This window comes from Capra hircus, chromosome 5 (assembly GCF_001704415.2).
Source record: "Capra hircus breed San Clemente chromosome 5, ASM170441v1, whole genome shotgun sequence".
Taxonomy (NCBI): Eukaryota; Metazoa; Chordata; class Mammalia; order Artiodactyla; family Bovidae; genus Capra; species Capra hircus.
In genome coordinates, this window is record NC_030812.1 from 113,715,204 (window position 1) to 113,736,481 (window position 21,278).

Here is a 21,278-nt window from a genome sequence, read left to right on the forward strand (position 1 = left end):
GTTCCTGAGTCGGCTCTAGCAGGGTTTCCCCGCCTCAGCACCCCACACGTTTTGCCCTGGATGACCCCCCATGGGGATGGGGGTGTCCCAGACACGGCAGGTGTCCATCAGCATCCTTGGCCCCTACGCACCAGAGGCCAGCATGACCTCCTGTCTCCACGTGTCACAGCCTAGAGTGTGTCCAGGCAGGGTGCGTGAAAGCCGAGGGCCGTTGTGCAGAGCCGCACGGTGGGAGCATGGGATTGGAGTCCCAGGCTCCGGCTCTGGGTCCTGGCTCCACGCCCTACAAGGCTTGTTTGCGCCCTCACCTTAGGGGCGATACTGTGTCAAAGAAACTTGGCCGGGGGGGCTCTCCCTCCTTCCAGAGAAGCCCTCACTCAAGGTCGTGTCCCCATTTCTCCTGACGGGAAAACTGACACCAGGAGAAGTTAACTTGCTCAAGGTCACACACCCAGACGGCTAGTTCACGGGATCCTCATGCCCAATTGAGCCCTTGTCCTCCTCCTCCCTACCCATCCCCACCCCGCCGCCTCTTTCTCTGGCCAGTGTTCTCATGCTGGGAGAAGCAAGGGAGGTGCCTGGATGCAGCAGAAGGCAGCTGACTTCCTGCGACGAGCATCCTTTCCTCCCCTGGCTTCCGAATGTGCTCTGATGCAGGTGTGCTCTAGACGGTACAGGAGACGTAAGAGACTCGGGCTTGATCCCTGGGTTGGGAAGATCCCCTGGGCCTGCGTCCAGAGGCCTGGTGACGACTCTGACATCTGGACTGGTATTTGCTATTTTCAGTGACTTGAAAGATAACCTGGGGAAGGAGCTTGCGCACTCTACCAGTGTCTGAAAATGGCCCGAGGGCCTGGTGGACCCGATTCCTGGAAGGATGGAGGCAAGAGGGAGAAGCCGGGTGCTCTGGGGGAGCAGAGGATACACAAAGGTCCGGGGCCGGGAGGAGTTCTGGGGCACAGCTGTGGCCGAAAAAGTCAAGCAATTAGCACATCCCTGGCTGTTCCGGGCAGGAGGAGGAGAGCGGTGGGCCGTCTGACCCGCCCCCCTCCCACCACCACTCAGCCTTCGCCCGAGGCTGCCGGGCTGAGAAGGCGCTGGTGGGGAAGTGACTACGGATCTCCCTGGTGGTGAGTCAGTCCTGCTCTTCTTGCACCTGAGTTAGTACGCGCTAGTGCACTCGCCATCAAGCAGCCAGCCTCCTCCGCCTCACTGTCACGTGAGGCACACGTGGGGGACAGCTGTGGTTTCGTCCGCAGTGTTGGCCCGACGCCTTCTTTGTGCTTGTTGGTTCTGTTCTGGTGGCCTAGGTTGTGACCCGTTTCAGTAACTGTTGTGTCCTTGGCGCTTGGCCGGGTGCTCGGTAAGGCAGGTGCTGCCGGAGGGTGTCCTGGGCCCTTTAGCAATGACATGGAGTGGCTGGGGCTCCTCAGGTCTGTAGGAGTGTCTCCTGGTTGCTGTGATGAATCACCACGGATCAGATGGCTTAAGGCATCACAGACTTAATATCTGAGAGCTCTGGGGGTCGTAAGTCCTAAAGTCAGGGTGCCTGCTCGGCTGACTCCCTTCCGGAGGCTCCAGGGGAGAATCCTTTTCCAGCTTCCAGAGGCGCTCACGGCCCTTGGCTCGTGGTCCCTTCCTCATCTCCAAAGCCAGTGGCCTGCATCTTCCAGTCTCTCTGCGTTGTCACGTTGCCTTTTTCTCACTCGGATCCACCTGTGCTTCTCTTGGAAGGACCTTTGTGATGACACGGGGCTCACCCAGATAATCGGGGATCATCTGCCGTGGCAAGAACTTTCACTTGATAACACAGACAGAGTCACTTTTGTTCATAAGGTCACCGTTCCCAGGGATTAGGACGTGGACCTCCTTGGTGGGGAAGGAGACATTATTCAGCCTACATGTTGTTGTTCAGTCCCTAGGTCATGTCCGACTCCTTGCAACCCCATGGATTGCAGCACGCCAGGCCTCCTTGTCTTTCCCTGTCTCCCAAAGTTTTCTCAGACTCCTGTTACAGTGGATGGGTGATGCCATCCAACCATCTCATCCGCTGTCGCCCCCTTCTCCTCCTGGCCTCAGTCTTGCGCAGAGAATAGCTCCTATGACTTCCAAAAAGAAACCAGAAAGGGAGGCTGGAGTCCTGAAACCATTCATTCATGAATTCACTGTCCACCAAGCGTCACTGGTGCTTCCTTTGGGCTGGGCCCTGTGCAGGGAGCTGGGAGACCCGCAGGCCTTCCGTCTGCCCTGAAGGCGCTATGGTCACAGATTCAGGAGCACAGAAGCACATGTGCGTCGAGTGTGTTAACACTGGAAAGGAAAGGAAGGGAACAGATCAGGGTGGAGAGGTCGGGGGTGGGGACCTGGCTTGGTCTGGGCTAGTAGGGTGGGTATCTCCATTTACCTGTAGCCCCCTGCTTTGCTCCTCTGGAGCTTTCTCTCCACACGCCTGACCCTGGGAACCACAGTGGGTCCTCAAGGCCCTTGTATTCTGTCCCCTTCAGAGTGGCATCCATTCCGGGTGGAGCCGCCAGCCCCAGAGGTGCATGGCTTCAAGCACCCCCAGAACTGGCCGCCTTTGGAAGGCGCGCCTTTGCCCAGCGGCGGGTTCTCAGCGGGGCCGGGCTCCAGGCTGCAGGCGGACGCGAGCCGCCAGAGGGCGCCGTGCTTCCTGTGTTTCCCGCCTGCAGATCCCAAGCTCTCTTCCCCCAGGAGCGTTTGTTCCAGCAGCAGGTGCACAGAGAATCCGTTCTTTTTCTTAAAATGACTTAATGGTTTAATCTGCTTATTTTCTCAGCAGAGCACACTTTGGTCTTGCCTGGGTACGATGGGACATTAACGATCTGACTAATTAATATGAGTTCCGAGGCTCGGGGACCAGCCCAACTTGCTTCACCAGTTTAATCTTCCCCACCGTCTCGTTTCCTCTTACGAAGCGCATTTCTCTCTGAGTGTGTTGACCTCATTGGGCTGGTCCCGCTGAGGTTTCATGGCATCTCCGAGTGGGTGGGACACATCTCCAAGGGGCCGAGACCGTGGCCGACAAACGCAAGGGGAGATGGCCATGAGACTTGTTTTTTTTTCCTTTTTGTAATTGAAATATAGTTGATGTGGACTTCCCAGGTGGCGTTAGTAGTAAAGAACCTGCCTGCCAATGCCGGAGACATAAGAGACTCGGGTTTGATCCCTGGGTCGGGAAGATCCCCTGGAGGAGGGCATGGCAACCCACTCCAGTATTCTTGCCTGGAGAATCCCATGGACAGAGGAGCCTGGTGGGCTACAGTCCATGGGGTTGCAAAGAGTCAGACAGGACTGAAGCGACTCAGCATGCCTGTACATAGTTGATTTACAACATTATGTTAGTTTCAGGCCATTTGCAGCAACATGGGTGGATTAGAGATTACCATACTAAGTGAAGAAAGTCAGACGGAGATGAATATCATACAATATCACTTCTATGTGAAATCCAAAACAGTGATACAAATGAGCTTATGTACAAAACAAACTCACAGACATAGAAAACGAACTCATGGTCACCAAAGTGGGTGGGGTGGGATAAACTCGGAGTTTGGGATTAGCACATACGACCACTATATATTGGAGGAGGAAACGGCAACCCACTCCAGTACTCTTGCCTGGAAAATCCCATGGACTGAGAAGCCTGGTAGGCTACAGTCCATGGGGTCGCAAAGAGTCAGACACGACTGAGCGACTTCACTTCACCACCATATATAAAATAGATGTGCCCATTTTTTTTGGTAATTCTGAGTTTTTCTGGGGTTTCACCCCTTTGCTTCCTCCTTCCACTTCTTCTAGACTCTCTCTCCTTTATCGTTAATTAAGGATAGATTTTCATGACCGGTGATTGACATCGTTTCCAACTACTCACTTAGAACCAGCGCGGCTGATCGGTGGAAATGTGACAGGTGGGCCATCCCCAGATTAAGGGGACAGAGCGTGCACGTCACAGGATTTGCCAGCAGGTCAGCACGAATGTGACCAGGGTGCTGTGACTGTCAGGGACTTGAGCCAAGGGGGCTGAGGAAACAGGAAGCAAAGCGGGATGGCCCCCTGGGGGTCGGGGCAGGCTGGCTTCAGGAGTGTGGTCTGGGTGTTCATCAGAGGGGTGGGGTGATGCACACGATTCCCCAGGGGCTCCAGGAGAGCCTGCTACATGATGGTGGCCCTCAGCGTTCCCGGGTAGACCGGCGCCCTCCACATCCCCAGGCAGGCATGTCACCTGACTAGGCCGGGTCAGTGCCCCCGCCTCTGGCATGCGACTGCGTTTTAATGTCACTCCGAGTCAGATGAGCAATGCTTTCGAGCCTCCTCGCTCCGAGCTTCCTGCTCCATGTCATGTATTGATCACTGGGCACGGGTCCTCTGGGTGGCGTCCGGCCCCGGCTCTGGGCTAGCTGACTTCGGGAGGCCCTTCACACTTTGCGCTTTTCAGAACAGGCGTGGGGGGGCTCAGGTCAGGCTGCGTGGCTGGCCCCGTCCGCCTGCCACCCTGCTGTTTTCTGTAGAGTTGCAGTTTTGTTCTAATGCAGCCTAATTAGTGTCTGCTTGAAATGCTCAGCGACCTGAGAGAGAGTGGTGGTGATGCCTGAGCAGGGTGTGCAGGATCTTCGAGGTGAGACGTGCCTGGCGTGTGGTGAGGGGGATGGAGCAATGTCTGGATTCTGTAAGAACTGATGACCCTGGGGTGTGTGGTCCCTTGTCATCCTGAACGCTAATTAATGAGACTGTTTCACACCTCGCTGCGGGCAGATAATGGTTTACGAGGTCTGCTTCGATTCTGTTCCTGTAGGGGGTCTCCTCTGTGTGCGGGGCCCACCTCTAGGGGCACAGGGGTGATTGGACTTGACCTCTGCCTCTGGGAGCTCAAAATCGAACAGGACATGGGCACGTCCACTCAATCGGTAAGCTTAGGAGCTCTGGGCTGCGCGACCTTGAGCTGGCGTGCGCCTGGTGCGCCCTCGGACTTGTCGAGCGGGTGACTCTGTAGGATGCTCAGCACTCCTGGCTGCCCAGCGCAGGCGCAGGTAAGGAGACGAGGACGGCAGAGACCCAGCATTTACCACATGGCTGCTGCTGGATGCACTGCCTCGTTAAATGAGTGGTCGAAACAGGTCTGGTTCTAACCCCTCTGCAGAGGAGAGACGGTGAAAGGCAGAAGGGCTTAAAGCCCAAGGTCACGGGATGTTCTGTGATGATTCTCCAAATTCTCCCCTCTCTCTGCTATTCTCTCTGTGCCAGCACCGACCCTGGGCCAGGGCGCCTCTGAGCAGGACCATGGAGGAAGGGGTGTTTGCAGTGGGCTTTGCAGCCAGGCTCAGCCACTGGGCATGGTGCTCCTGGGGGGCGGCGGGGCACTGCTGGCAAAGACTGGGAGGGGTGACCACACTGGCCCCGAGCTCTGTAGTGGTGGGGGGTGGGATGGCATGGGGAGGGGTTTGAGTTTTGTGTTGGGTGCAGTGGAGGACCAGGGCAGTCTGTGGGCAGAGGAGTGACTCTATGGGCCTGCATTTGAGAACTACATCTGGAGACACAGGCGGGGGTGCTGGGGTGGACTGGAGCAGGGAGAAACCAGGAGCAGACATCCACGGACCCATCCCCTGTCTCAGGCCCCTGGGGGATTCTTTCTACCTGATACTTTTGGAGAGGTGACTTGAATCAGTTGACCCACTTGCTTTCGGTCTGAAAAAACGATCAAGTCGTCATTGGTCCCTAAAGGATCAGCCATCCTTTTATGAGCAAGAAGCCCGGGTCTCCTACCTGTGTCCTGGTTTCTGCTCGCCGGGTGGTTCATACGGTACGCCTGACGTTGAAGGCTCACCTAGAAGTCTTTCTTCCTGTTCTCCTTCTCACAGGCAGTTCGTTTTTTTCTGTGGTTCTCACAGTTTTCTGATCACGCAGGGCTCAGGGGAGGAAAAGGACTGCTTCTGGGCAGAGGGAGTGATCTGGGAGAGCTCCAGCCTTTTCTGTGTTTGCACCTAAGCAGGCTTCGGTGTTGGGAAGACCTGGGGTCCTGGAACTGGGGGAGTGTTCCTTCCTGATGGCCCCGCTTGGGTGTGAAAGCAGGTGGCTGGTGGGAGCGTGCTGTAGCGGCCGAGATCTGGGAGTGTTGCCTCAGAGGCAGCCTGTCCCAGTAAGTCCCTAATTGCAGAGCAAATTCCTTCCTCTTGGGTCCTCACCCTCTGTGCGGCCGCATCGCAGTAATTGGGTTCTTGGTGACCCACGACTGCCGGGCTAATGTAAGCCTTAATGGAAACGCTCTTTTTCCACCCAGTTAAGTGGCTGGAGGTGGAATGTTTTGCAAGAACAGCCTGTTTCCAGTTCTTCTGACTTCGCGTCTCTTACCCACATTCTCTATCCGGCTCCGTTTTGCCTGCGTAAATACATTCACGGTCACTTATTTATTCTATGAATGTTTATCGGAAGTTTGTCGTGTGCCAGCTTTTGAACAGTGCCTGGCCAGTGGGACAGGGCGGTGGACACCCACGATTCCCTTTCCGGGGGTAAGGGATGGAAGCTGTCACGTGTGCTGGGAGCTGAGGGAACCCAGAGGAGGCACCCTAACTCTGCCCACAGGGTGGGGGGTACAGAGAATGCTTCCCTGAAGAATCTGGGGTCCTGGGTGGAGTTGGCTGGGCATTTCTGGTGGTGAAACAGCTGGGGCAAAGGAATGACCTCACTGGGAGATGAAGAAGCATGGGAACTGCAGCTGCCCTTCGATAGGGGGTGGGGTTCATTTACCAGGAGTCTTTGGGTACCACTCTCAGGGGTTTGGTTATCCTGGAGCCAGTGGGAGTTCTGAGCTGCTCTTTATCAGGGAGTGACAGCCAGACAGTCTGCAAATAACAGAGAATCCAACTGAAAGCAGATTAAGAATAAATGGAACTCACTGGTGCATTTGATAGAAAGGCCTTGCGGTCACCAACCTCAGGTATGGCTTGATCCAGCAGACAGATGGCATGGCTCAACTCTGTTCCCTTAGCTCTGCGGACCCAGAGCCTTTATTGCAGTTTCTGAGTGGTGGTAAGATGATGGGGGTGGCTTCCACCTACATCCTGTCTAGGTCAAGGCCAAGGCGAAAGGGTGCCCATCATGCTGCATTCCTAGGGAAGTTTTCTTGCAGCTGTTGGCTCTCGTTGTGCCAACGCCTCCCTGACTGTGTTCTGGGGAGTCAACTTACCCACTGGCTGAGATCTAGAATACCTGAGTCCTGCTTCACCAAAAGACAGGCACGTAGATGCTGGCATCATTCTGCATTCCTAGGGAAATCTCCTTGCAGCTGTTGGCTCTCACTGGGCCAGTCGCCTCCCTGACTGTGTTCTGGGGAGTCAGCGTACCCGCTGGCTGAAATCTAGAATACCTGAGTCCTGCTTCACCAAAAGACAGGCCCATGGATGCTGGAGAAGAGAGGAAGTGGAGTGCAGATGGTCACCTGCCGAAGGGGAGAGGCTGACTTGGGGTGGGAAGAGGCTAAGAGAGGGTCTGTGGAAGGCTGGCTGGCCATCCTGGTGAGACGCGGTCCCCGGTCGCCCCAAGGGCAGGACCTGAGATGCCGCCGCTGCAGACGCTGGTGCTAAGTCCCCCGCCGTGGTTGCTGCTGCTTTCTTCTTTGCTCTCTCCCACACACTGGGGCCTTCGCCTACAGTCTTGGCCCTAGAATCAGCTCCACGGGCAGCCTCGCCTCCTCTGGTCGGCCTTTGATCTCCTTCCCTGTAGAACTGCTGTCACCTCCTTTGAGTCCCTGCTATAGGGCACCCGTTTGCTGGCCCTTCTTTTAGCTTTAATTTGCAGAAGTACCGCGTGAACGCCGTCGTGGCAGAGCCTCCTTAGCCTCCTCCTGTCCTTGCATCACGGCCTCTCACAGGGGATGCTCTTCTTGCTGTGCTGGTGCACATCCTTTCATTCCTTTTTCTGTGAATTAATTGTGGACAATAGAAATACAAAGCTTTGAGTTTTCTTTTTTACAAATGAATTTTTGAGGTTTTTTTTTTTTTTTTGTCTTTTTCTAGCTGTGCCGTGGAGCATGCAGGATCTTGGTTTCCCCAACCAAGGATGGAACCTGTGCCCCTCTGCAGCGGAAGCCCGGAGTCCTAACCACTGGACGGCCAGGGACTTCTCAGTTTTGAGTTTTCCGATTCCGTATTTTGCATAAATATCACGCTGTCGTATTTTGGAACCTGCTTTTTAAAAGTCAGCACCATCACAGTGCTTCCCTCGTGGTCCAGTGGGTTAAGACTTCACTTTCCACCGCAGGGAGGGGTGGGCACGGACGGGTTCAATCCCTGATCAGGGAGTGAAGATCCCACGTGCCTTGTGGCCAAAAAAAAACAAAACAAAACATAAAACAAGCAGTATTGCAGCAAATTTGATGAAGACTTTAAAAAATGGTCCTCGTTGAAAAAAAATTCTTAAAAAAAAAAAGCCAAACTCAACACCATCATATGCATTGCACTTAATTAATTGTCCATTTGTCCCTCGAGAGTCTTCTCCGTGCCAGGGGCTGAGTCAGGCAGTTGGGCAGAAGCGGCCAGGACACACCCTCCCAATGTGTTTGCGCCCACACCAGCCTCCCCCGAGGACCAGCCGGCCCCGTTGGCCACCAGCTCGGCCACTGTAAAACCAGAGGCTGGCTGAACAGGACCGCTCTTTAGCTGCGGGCTCTTGCTGTGGGGTCAGCTACGCCTGTTGACCTCCGCTGGGTTTTGCCTTATTGAAATGCTCACATATTTCTTTTCGCCTCTCAACTTATTTCATCTCGAGAAATGACATGGAGCCTTGTACTGCAACAGAGCCAACCCCACCGATCAGACTGTTCAGGCTGAGTAATCCTCACGATTTGGGCAGCAGTCACGGTGCTTTCTTATTCTTGGGGTCTTGTCAGACACTCATCCTACGCTGAGAACTTACGGCGGGTTAAACGTACATAAATACTCCGAGCTCATTACGTTGGGCTGGCATCCCCGAGACGGGGCCAGCTTGTCTTCCTCAGTAAAAACAAACCAGATCCGCCACTTGAAAGGTTAAGAGGCTCTTCCTCTTACGTTTTGCCGCGTGGACGGCTGAAAGTCTCTTTCCCTATGTCTGGGTCGGGAAGGGCAGCGGCTGTCTCTGGGACTGTTAGCACTCCCTGCCTTTTACCCTGGACAGCATGCAGGCATCCGTCCGTTGTAATCCCGAGAATCCTGGAGCTGGAGCCTGGAGTCTTGACTTCCCGGGAAGGGTCGGGCCTCCTGTATCAAGGCCTTTACGAGGCGGATACAGCGGAAGTAGCTCGTCCTCTTGAATTACGACATCCGGTCATTTGATCACCTGGTCTTTGGCTGTTAGGCAGGGCTGTCGAGTCTGTGTTCCCCCCGCCAGCTGTTGAGTCTGTGGACGTCATCGTGCTTGTTAAGGTCTTATTTGGCCCCTATGGTCTCTCCACTGAGCTGTGAGCTCTCCACGTGAAATACAACTTCATTTATTTTTAGAAGAGCTACTCTGTTAGGAAGACCTTCATGGCTGATGAACTTAGTTATTCTGATAAATTGTGTAACTTCTGTGAAGAAGCGATCCCTCTGAGCCTAGAGAGTTGGTGGAGAGTCATGCAAAGCTCTCCCTTCCCCGGGGAAGCATGTGTGGGTGCTAAGTCGCACACATCAGTCATGCCTGCTTCTTGTGACCCTGTGGACGGAGGGTTTTGTTTCACAGAGATTTTGTTGGATCCTTCTAACACACACAGAGTTAACCCTGACTCTCCCTCCCCAGCCTACAGGAGTGGGGTGGGAGGACAAGGGTCTGGGGGGTGAGTGGCAAGGGCAGGGGTCTGGGGGGGGGTGGGATGGAAGGGACAGGGTTCTGGGGGGTGGGGTGGGAGGGACAGGGGTCTGGGGGGTGGGGTGGGAGGGACACGGGTCTGGGGGGTGGGGTGTGAGGGACAGGGTTCTGGGGGGTGGGGTGGGAGGGCAGGGGTCTAGGGGGTGGGTGGGAGGGACAGGGGTCTGGGGGGTGGGGTGGGAGGGACACGGGTCTGGGGGTGGGGTGGGGGGGACAGGGGTCTGGAGGGTGGGGTGTGAGGGACAGGGTTCTGGGGGGTGGGGTGGGAGGGACAGGGTCCTGGGGGGTGGGATGGGAGGGACAGGGTCCTGGGGAGTGGGATGGGAGGGACAGGGGTCTAGGGGGGTGGGATGGGAGGGACAGGGGTCTGGGGGGGTGGGATGGGATGGACAGGGGTCTGGGGGGTAGGGTGGGAGGGACAGGGGTCTGGGGGGTGGGGTGGGAGGGACAGGAGTCTTGGGGGTGGGATGGGAGGGACAGGGGTCTGGGGGTGGGATGGGAGGGACAGGGGTCTGGGGGTGGGATGGGAGGGACAGGGGTCTGGGGAGTGTGGTGGGAGGGACAGGAGTCTGGGGGTGGGGTGGGAGGGACAGGGGTCTGGGGGTGGGATGGGAGGGACAGGGGTCTGGGGGGTGGGGTGGGAGGGACCGGGGTCTGGGGAGTGGGGTGGGAGGGACAGGGGTCTGGGGCAGGTGGGATGGGAGGGACAGGGGTCTGGAGTCCGTGGATTCATGGGGGAATACTCCCTCCTTTACCCTTCTTTGTGTTTCCTGGCAACTCTGAGGACCACTCCGTTTCCTCGAGTAGGATCCGTCATAACTGCAAGTGGGCACATCTTGAAATGGGCTGGTTAAGTGCCCCAAATTGAGACAGCTGTCCTGCCATTTCCAAGTTCTTCTTTTAGCTGGGGAGCCGGGGGTGGGCACGCGGCCGCTTTTGTTGGGGTTTTCTCTTTGATCTTGGTTCAGACGGCCTGCTGGAAACTCTCCTCCCGTCCTTTTGTTCTCCGGAAAAACCAGGACTTGGGTATACATGGTGTAACAGCCCTCATCGGTGGCAGACGTGTCTGCCGTGTTGAAAGGACACGCTTGGAAAAGCGTTCCAGAATGGAGTTGTCAGCGCTTCAGTGTCCGAGGGTTGCGGCTCACCTACCGTGGGGTCTTCGCATCTTCGCTGAACCCCCAGCAGGTCAGCCCCCGGGGAGAGTCCTGCACCCCGTCTTTACAGGGGGTGAGTCGTGCTCCCCACTCCCGCCCCAGTGCCCCTCATGGAGCAAAAAGCCTTTTTGTCTTCAGATCTGTGTTTTCCCTTGAGAGTAACCTTGCTCTTTAAAAAGCAGCCTGCTTTCAAAGTTCTGCTTTCTTAATAATGTCAAAAGGGGAAAGGGAAAAAAAAAAACAAAACTGCCTAAAAGCCTTTTTTGGAGGGGAAAGAGCCTGGGAATAAATAAATAAATAAGTGAAACCCGTAGGAAGAAAAAGATTGTTTTAAAAACCAAGGATGGAACCTCTGCGCTCAGCCTGGGGTGTAAATGGCAGGCCCTTTGTGAGACATCTGAGGTTTTAGTTCTTGATTCTCTTTCCTCCTTTTCATGCGTTTGTCATTCCAATCAGGAGAGGTGGTGTGTTTTTTAAACCTTGCCTGGTCCCTAGGTGGGGTGATGGAAGGAGAATGGGGTTTGGAAGCGCATATGCCTCCCTCTGTTTGGCAGAAGCTGGAAGCTAGTGCTTACTGAGCGCTTGCTGTGTGGCAGACATTGTTCTGCGTGGTCATTACCTTCTCTGTCTCTCTTTGGGGGTGTATCAGGCCCCATTTCACAGATGGAAACTGAGGCCTGGAGCAGTTACACAGCTTCTTAGGGCTGAGCTGGGGTCTGAAACAGCAGACTGGCTCCCAGGTTCCAAGCCCTTCATCATGCAGCTTCTCAAATGTAAACACCTACTATGTGCAGGAGCCGAGCTATCACTGCAATGGGCAGATGGTCCAGGAGAGAGGTGGTTATAGGACATGACTGAAGCGACTTAGCGGCAGCAGCAGCAGTGGAATGCGAGCTGGGCAGAAGGGAGCCTGGAATGGGCGAGGAGCACCCAGGAGGGCTTCCTGGGAGAGGTGGCCAGCCAGCTGAGGCTTGAAGGTGGATAGGACGTAGCTGGGCAGAGTGAGTGAAGATCAGGTGGAAATGATTCAGTCCTGCCTGCAGGGCTCATGGTTGGTGTATATCAGATGCCTTCGTGTCTGAGAGACCACTGGCCCAGCGAGGACCAAGCCAGGGCCAGCCACTCCCTCACAGACGTGTTGGGAGATTAGATGAGTGGAAGGCTCTGAAGGTGCCTGGTACGCAGTAGGTGCTCAGGAAATGCTGGTGGCCCTCTCCCACTGACAGGAGCAACGTGGGCTGGACATTTACTGCGACCTGGGATTGCAAGTAAATGGGGCCTGGGATTGCAAGTAAACTCTGTCTGGGCCACAGAGTTTGAATTACTTGCTTGCATTTATAAATTGGGAGATTCTACCCCAAACCCTAAATTTCCAGCTTTATTTTCAAAACTCCTGGGTTTTGGCGACAGTGGTCTGCGTAGCCTGCTCTGCACCCCAGGGCTGGGTGAGGTGTGGCTGTCCCCACAGGGGCACTGGAGCGGTCAGGGCCTCTCCCGGTTTGCCTTCTGAGCCTCTCCCAGCCTCCGGCCCTCCTGGCTCTTCCCCAGCCCTGTGTCGCCCGTGTGGCCCACAGCGCCGAGTATCACTGCGGGAGGGTGAACCTTGGTGACTTGGGAATGCACTGCTTGCTGGGTTTAGTGTGGATAAGGGCACACCCTTAGCACAACAATGAGTCCCTGGCCCTGGGACTTTGGACCCCAGGCCCTTTGAATGCCCACACCCAGCGTGCACACCGCACGCCAGCGGGTCTGTCTCTGTGATGCAAGATCGTTGGCAGTTCTAGTCTTTGAAGTGTCTGACTTTCTGGCAGATGGACCAGTGCTTTCAAAGCCAAGATATTCCCAGGATTAGCGGAAAGCCACTGACCTGGCATTGATGCCTTTAAACTGTGGTGCTGGAGAAGACTCTTGAGAGCCCCTTGGACTGCAAGGAGACCCAACCAGTCCACCCTAAAGGAAATCAGTCCTGAATATTCATTGGAAGGACTGATGCTGAAGCTGAAACTCCAATACTTTGGCCCCCTGATGCGAAGAACTGACTGTTGAAAAGACCCTGATGCTGGGAAAGATTGAAGGCAGGAGAAGGGGACAACAGAGGATGAGATGGCATCACCGACTCAATGGACGTGAATTTGAGTAAATTCCGGGAGTTGGTGGTGGACAGGGAGGCCTGGCGTGCTGCAGTCCATGGGGTCGCAAACAGTCGGACATGACTGAGCAACTGAACTGAACTGACCTGGTAAAGTGGAGGCCTTGGGGAAAAGCCATGGTTCAAGGGACGCCCCTCCTTCCAGACTCCAGACTGACCCTCAGAAGGCTGTCATTAGATTTGTACTGAAGGCTCCTTGGTGAAGGGGCTGTGTCCCCCAGGGTTCCCAAGCCGTGAATAATAGCAGAGTCCTGAAGAACCCTGCTGGGTTTCAGCATGGACGTGGCCGCCACGTAGGGCTTCCAGAATCCCTTCTCTGATCTGTCATCCATGGGCTTTGCATGGAGTCCCAAAGTCCCTTTTCCTTCTTCCGGTCTTTCAAGGCCAAGTTCAGATACTCCTTCCTCCAGGAAGCCTTCCCTGGTTCTTCCTGGGATGAACTCATTCTCAGAAGCCCCTAAGAGGTAAGTGCTGCTGCCTCCCCATGTTCCAGATGGGGAAACTGAGGCTGGGCAAGGTGAAGGGTCTTTGGAGGCCACACGTCCGCAGAGGGCACGGTGAAATCTGACCCGGGGCTCGGTGGTCACAGACCGTACTTGTATTCCTCGGGGCTTTATGCTTCACAGGCCTGCGGAATGTGCTGTTGGCCCTGAGTTCTGGGCGGGTCTGTGCGAGCATTTCTCATCCATTAAAGCCGCCAGATCCCGAGCCCTGTTTAGTGTTATCTTTGATGTTCAAGGGCGGTGTGAAAATTTCTCTGTTTTCATGTGACCCAGTTTCTCTGCTTTGAAAATGCCATTCCCGCGCCCTCCCCCCTCCACGCCTCCGTTGCTGAGATCAGGTGGCAGGACTTCTGGAAGCATCTCTTTATCTCCACACCCCCCGCACCCCCACCCACCACTGGTCGCTCTGGCCCGGGCCCGGTGTCCAGGCGAGTGGATGACCTGAAAGGCAGCTCTGGGGCTTCTGGGAGGAGCTGCGGGCTCATTGTAAGGACTCAGCTGCCTGGCTCACCTGGGACTGGAAGCCCGCCTGTGCAGCCCTCTGCTCACATGACACCAGGGTCTTCTGTTTTTCTTCCTCGGAGAACAGAACCATAGCAGACGGACTTGACTGGGAGGGACCTCCCTGGCCTCTCTGTTCTCTGTTGGTGACATCGGCCCAGGAGGCAGGAGTAAGGGGCCCCGGCCGCTGCCCACGTCCCCTTGCCCACCTCTTGTATATGCGAGGACTTTTGTGAAAAACCTCCTTTCCCCGCTTCCCTTTTCTGCCTTGGAAAGCTCTTTGCTGGTTCAAAGACTCTGTAACTTAGTTCTGCAGGAAAAGTAATTGCTGAAACTTGGTCTGTTTTCTCGGGGGGTCTGAGTGACTGGTTGGAGATCTTTGGATTGGGGAGCCAGGCGGGCGTGTGTGCGTCTCAAACCCATTTGCTCGTGAAGGTGTTTCCCATGTGTCTGCTTCTTGCACAGAGTTCGGCCAAGGACGCGGGGATAAAAAGGTGGCTGTCCGCTCCTAGGATGTGGGGCAGAGGGCGGGGGAGAGACTGTGACGCCTCCAGCTGCAGGGCGTTGGCCTTCCAGATGAGACGGTTGTTGGCAGGGGCCCACTTTTTCTTCTCCTTTTAAATTGTGGTAACATACACACAACATGCAATTTACCCTTTTAACCCTTTTTAAGCATGGAGTTCAGTGGGATGGGGTACATGCACACTGATGTGTAGCCATCACCCCATCCACCTCCAGACCTCTTCCATCTGCCCCCCCCTTACCCCCTGACTGCCCATAATTGCCCTCCGTCCCCAGCCCCGGACACCCAGCACTCTACTTTCGGTCGCTCTGGATCTGACTCTCAGGACCTCGTGTCTGTGGAATCATGCAGGGCTTGCCGTCTCGTGTCTGGGTTATCTTCCTTAGGACAGTGTCCTCATGGCTCCGTGGCAGCACGTGCCGAATCCCTTTCCTTTTTGTGGGTGGATAACGTTCGGTTGTGTGTTTGGACCACATTGGTGTACCTGTTCATCTGTCGGGGGACACGTGGGCCGTTTCCACCTTTTGGCTGTGAATCGTTGCTTCTGTAGACTGTGGGTGTGCAGGAGAGCCTCGCCCCACCCCGTGGCTTTTTAGTTTTGTATCAGGGTCTTCCTGACTTTGGAAGCCGGCGTCCTGGGCCCTACATCCGTCGTCCTCATGCAGGGCAGAGGCGGCCTTGGCCCCAGAGCTGGGTCTGTGGCTGAGCCCAGGGAGCCCGCTGCAGGCCCAGCTCCGACCCCGGGGTCTCACGTTCATCACTGCATTCAGTCCTTGCGGGGGTCCTGATGTTTGAGAAGACAGGCAGAGAGCTTCCCAGACGTGCCTGCCCGCCCCGAGGCCATCGTGCCTGTCACCGGGCTTCTCTGTCCCCCTGCCCCTTCAGGTCCCAGAACTGGCGATGTTCAAGGTGACCTCCATATTGAACGGGGAAGGAGGTCTCCACCTCTAAGGCCTTTTCATTACAGAGGAGAAGGCCTTGAAATGAACGCAACATTGTAGATCAATGACTATTAAAAATAAATACATAAAGCGGAGGAAAAAGCCTGGGCCCTTGTCCTTGGAGATCACCGAGGGAGAGGCTGGTTGTGTGGTCCGTGGTGGGGGACTGTTGCCCAGCGGTTCTCAGCCAAGGGCTGAAAGAGGGCAGATCCCAGGGCCCCCTGCACCCACTGCATGGGGGCAGGGGGCTGGAGCCTGGGGTCTGACGCAGTTGGGGCCAGTGGAAGAAACGTGGTGTTGAAGGCTGAGGCTGTGAGCCCCCCGGTGTCGGGGTGAAGCCCTGGCCAGTGAGACTCGAGCTACTTTCCTGGAGGGTCTCTAGCACAGGGGTGGGGTGGGGGGCCGGCAGGGGACCTTCTCTGCTCCATGGATGGAGGCCGCCCCACTCACTGCGTAGCCAGCCCTGCAGTCCCTGTGAAGCTTCAGGAGACTCCAGGTCTCTGGGTCCAGTTTGTTAGACTCTGATGCGTGTTCCACTGCCCCCAACCCTGGGCATCCCTGGGCGTCGGGCCAGCAGGATTCTGTCCCATGAACTTGGCCACGGACAGCGGCACCGCCTCTGACTCTGGGCTTGGCTGTGTGCCTGCAGGGAGGGTCTTCACACCCGGAGTCCACAACTGTCTGAGTCGGGGGAGGGACCCTGCCTTCTCAGACCCTATCACCGCAATCCAAGCTGTGTCCACCCCAGCAGCCTTGGGCAAGATCTGGAAGCATCCAGAAGCTTCCATGTCTTAGTCATGTGTTCTGAAGAACGGTGAGAACAGCCTGGCAGGGCTTGGCCGGAACTGGGCACTCTCCGGCGTGGGCTAGGAGTTGTAAAATATATTCTTGGTTTGGGGCTTTTTTCCTCGGACTCTTTCTGGGCAACCAGCCATTTAGGAATATTTGTTAAATGCCTTAAAAACACGAGTTGATTTCTCTTTGTTTCCACTGCCAATGTGTGAGGCCATGCTAGTCCATTTATACTCACCGGTTCTGCCCTTTCTCTTTCTCTTGACAGTGAGTGACCTCCAGGAAGAAGGGAAGAATGCCATCAACTTGCCCATGTGCCCCGCCCCAGTGGAAGTCCACCCCGAAGACTCCCTGCTCGGTACTGTCGCTTCCGCCAGCTCCTTGTCCTGGGCGAGCTGCACTTCCCTGGGTGTGCGATTGGTCTGGGAGGGGCTGATGAGGAGCCTTGTGATCAGACTTCACAGCGGGCTTTCAGCTCAAGGTCGTGTTTAAAATAAAGTCTGCAGGAACAAAGCGAGCTTTCCCTTGTAGGTTTCGGCCTCTCTGGTTGCAAATGTCAGCTTTATTAGTATTTAAGTATGATGGGCCAAGAGATTGGGGAGCCAGCTGTCCTTGAAAAGATGGTTTGTTGCACTCCCGGTTCCCCGGGTGCCAGGGGAGGGCAGCAGTGTCAGGGAAGGGTGAGCAGACGCCTTTATTGTGGTTTTCACAGGACAGAGTGGGTGAGGCAGGTTCATGAGCAGGTTTGATCTGCTGGTTCGGGTAGTTTCAGGGGCCTCTGGGACACAGGAACTGCCCTGAGGGGTCTGTACCTGGTCTCAGGTGATTAGGGCAGGGGCTGTTGGCCGGGTGTGTAAGGGCCCCACGGGAGCTCAGTTAGAGAGCTGGCTGGTGCGGGGGGTGGGCTCTGGGTTGGTTGTTTGCATTGAAAGGCACTCACAGGGGACACATTTGCTGTCTTGGGAGTCAGTTAGCTCTGAGCGGGGAGTCCCCGTAAGTCCCTAAGGCCCCAGGATGTGGAAGCATCTGAAAATACAGAGAAGGGACTTCCCTGGCGGTCCAGTGGATAAGACTCCACCTGCCAATGCAGGGGACACGGGTTTGATCTCTGGTCTGGGAGGATTGCGCTCGCTGTGGGGCAGCCAAGCCCAAGAGCTGCAACTGCTGAGACCTTGTGCTGCAGCTTCGGGGGCCTGCATGCCCTAGAGCCTTAACAAGGGAGCTACGAGAGAACAGGAGCGGCGGGAGGTGCCGTCGTAATGCGGAGCCCATGCACTGCGGCCTGAGAGCAGCCCACATGCAGCAACGCAGGCCCCGTGTGGCGAAAAAGCAAGATGAAGAAAGCAGTGCATGCACGCCAAAAAGAGTTAAAAAATTATAAAAAATCAGAGAAAGTATCAATACCTGCCCCATCTCTGTGCAAGCTGAGGGGCCTCCCAACACCAGGGGCTTGCGGGTGGGACCTGCCGAGTGGTCCTGGCCCTGCGCCCACCTCCCCGGGACCACGTCCCCGGCAACACTGATGAGGTGACGGCCTGGACACGTGTTTCCTTAGAGCGTGCTTTGGGCTCTGATGGATCTGGAAGGCTGTCTTGGAACATTCTGCTTCTTTCCAATCCCTGGTTCAAAGGGACGTCCCGGTGGATGCCTCTGTTGTGGTTCCCAGCACAAGGCCAGGCCAGTGGGAACTAGTGAGAAAGAAACGCAAAGGCCGTCCAGACAGCCGACCTGTGGCCAAGTGCTGGCCGGGCTCGGAGACGCGTGGGTCCTCCGGGGCTTCCCCTCAGCTCTCTGAAGACCCTCTTGTGCTGCATCCTCAGTCTGGCTGCAGCTGCTGCCCAGGCAGGTGACTCTCCCAGAAGAAACCGCCGAGCACTGTCTGGAAATCACCCAGATCCAGAGCAGGGTTTCTCTCCCCTCCCCCGACCCCGGGTACCATGGACATTTAGCACAGCATGATTCTTTGATGTCGGGGAGACTCCCAATGTGGCTCAGTGGTAAAGAATCCACCTGCCAATGCTGGAGATGCAGGTTCGATCCCCTGGGTTGGGAAGAGCCCCTGGAGAAGGAAATGGCAACCCACTCCAGTTTTCTTGCCTGGGAGATCCCTTGGGCAGAGGAGCCTGGCGGGCTACAGTCTATGGGGTCACAAAAGAGCTGGACACGACTGAGCGACTAAGCACCCAGTTCTTTAATGGAGCGGCTGTCCCGTGTGTTGCAGGCTTCTGCTCAGCATCCCTGGCTTCTACCCACTGCTGCTGCTGCTGCTGCTGCTGCTAAGTTGCTTCCGTGGTGTCTGACTCTGTGTGACCCTATAGATGGCAGCCCACCAGGCTTCCCCGTTCCTGGGATTCTCCAGGCAAGAACGCTGGAATGGGTTGCCATTTCCTTCTCCAGTGCATGAAAGTGAAAAGTGCAAGTGAAGTCGCTCAGTCGTGCCCGCCTCTTAGCAACCCCATGGACTGCAGCCTACCAGGCTCCTCCACCCATGGGATTTTCCAGGCAAGAGTACTGGAGTGGGGTGCCATCGCCTTTTCCCCTCCACCCACTACATTCCTGTAGCTTTTACCCCACCCCACCCTGCACCACCACTGAGGACAATGAAAAATGTCTCCAAACATTGCTGCGGGTCCCTTGGGGGCCTGGGGGACACAATAATTGCTCCTGGCTGAGGACCCGCTTTAGACCAACAGGAGCGCTTAGAAAACGGATTTACCATAAACGAGGGGCAGGTTACTGTTTGTCACGATGCCTTGAACCTGCCTTTCCCTGGGCCCTAACTCTCCTGTCTTACCGTTTGCCTAAACCGCTGCTCCTGGGCTGGGAGTCAGCGCTCTTCAGCTTGCCCTGCAAGGTCCTGCTGGCCCCTGAAGCTCTTGTGACTTTGATAAGGACCAGCCTAGTCAGCACTGGGAGCTGAGAGCTGAGCGACTGGGGAGTGAAGTGGGGGGAGAGGGTGTTGGACACGGAGTAGGATGTGCCAAGGCCCTGTGGTTGGCAGTGGCGAGAGGCTTGCTGAAGGGTGAGCGAAGTCTGGAGGGACTGGGTTGGAGGGCGCTGGGGAGAGCTGGGAACAGAGGCTGCAGAGGGCCTGGGGGGCTGCGTGGAGGATGCTGGCCTTGAGCCCAGGAGTGGGGTGGGAGGCTGCTGGGGCCTCATCAGGGACCGCTGTGTGGGCCCCTGCAGCTTACCTGAAGCATCCCTCTCAAGCATCAGGTCTGTGCGACTCCAAGAATAGTGCTTGCTCTTTGTCAGGTTTTGGACTTTGCTGTGGTAAAGTCTCTGTCACTCAAAGCCACTCATTCCTACCGACACGGACAGGGTCCCAGTCGTGGGGGCCTGTGTGGGCCCCGGGGCCCTGGCCATCTCTACCTGCACGTCCAGGGGCCAGAGGCCGGGACCCTGGCCATCTCCACCTGCGCGTCCAGGGGCCAGAGGCCTCTTCTCTCCTCTTTTAATGCTCAGGGTCAGTTTTGTCCTGTGTCGTGTCTGATGTCGGCCAGTCTTTCCCCTTGGCCGTCCACTTACTGGGCTTCCCTGCTGGCTCAGTGGCCTGCGATGCAGGGGATGCAAGTTCGATCCCTGGGTCAGAAAGGTCCCCTGGAGGAGGGCACAGCCACCCACTCCAGTATTCTTGCCTGGGAAATCCCGTGGACAGAGGAGCCGCCGGGCTAGGGTCCACGGGTCAGAGAGTCGGACCCGACTGAGCGTCAGGGCATGCCCGCGTGTCCACTCACTACCCCGTGTCACCTCTCTGTCCAAGTTCACTGGTGCCCGTGGTCCATGGTCAAGGCCAAACATGGAGGGAAAACAAAACAGAAACAGAACGTGGATAAACACGCTTTGCTGTGAAATGCTATTTTTTTTTTTAGTACCCCTCCCGCCAAATGTTTTTGTCCATACCATCGTACGTAGTCGCAAGCTTTCTTGGTGAAGGACAACTCTTCCTCAGGTTTATTTATAGTGACTTTTCTCCAGATCTGAATCAGTGCTCCCCCAGCACCCCATCGCTTCTCCCGAAATACCAGGGTAGGTGCCCCATGGCTTCCTGGAAGGTAGGCCCTCCTGCCTCGGCCATGTGCCTGGCTGCAGGGCTGCTCCGTGAGAAGACCTTGGGGGCGTCTCTGCTCTCGATCCCCCCATCTGTGCGAGGGAAGCCAGCTGCCCCCACCAACACTAACCTGCCTGTCCTTTGTCCCCACAGAGGAGAACGAGGAACGCACGGTGATCGACCCCACCTCCAGGGACGACCCCAGATTCAAGGAGCTGGTCAAGGTGAGGGTGAGCCTCCTGGCTGGGGTGTCCTGTGACGGCAAGACTTTGGGTTCAGGCTCCTCTGGGTCAAAGGAGCAAAGCTGGGGGGCTGGTCAAGGGGCCTCGATGCTATGTTCGGTGGAGGGTGGGGAGACGGGATGGCTTGGAGCGTCTCCCGATGGGGCCCGGCCCCAGGGGCTCTCAGATGGTCCTCTCACCCTCCTGTGCTGTACCTAAGGACGCGGGGACCCTTTTCTTAAGATTGAGAATGAGCAGCTGCAGTGAACTCTTGCAGCGCCTTGCAGACGAGATCAGGGCATTCAGACTCTTTCTGGAGCGAGAGGGGAAGCTCAGAGGAGGCTCTGAAAAGCGGGCCCATGGGTTCTTCTGGATGCTCCTGCAGGTCCTCATCGGATGGTGACACCCCTGCTCTGGACAGTGGGCAGATTTAGCTGCGTCTGGACGCTCGGGGACAGGCGAGGCCAGAGGACAGCCACCTAGTTCCTGAAAGTCAGGGAAGCTAGGGTGGGGGATGGGTGCTGTCTCTGGGCTCCCCAGCGTCCGCTGCAGCCACGCGTCTGTCCACAGGGGTCTCTCGAGCCCCGCCTCGTAGTGAGGGTTCAT

General features: G+C 56.3%; 1 protein-coding gene across 1 annotated transcript in view; it reads left to right on the forward strand.

The window, feature by feature from the left end:
- PARVB (parvin beta) overlaps window positions 1–21,278 on the forward strand; it is a 115,175-nt gene that overhangs the window by 43,026 nt on the left and 50,871 nt on the right. The window contains exons 2-3 of the mRNA XM_018048881.1: window positions 16,669–16,758; window positions 20,605–20,675. Of these exons, the coding sequence (XP_017904370.1) occupies window positions 16,669–16,758; window positions 20,605–20,675 (161 nt within the window). The remainder of the gene's footprint in view (window positions 1–16,668; window positions 16,759–20,604; window positions 20,676–21,278) is intronic.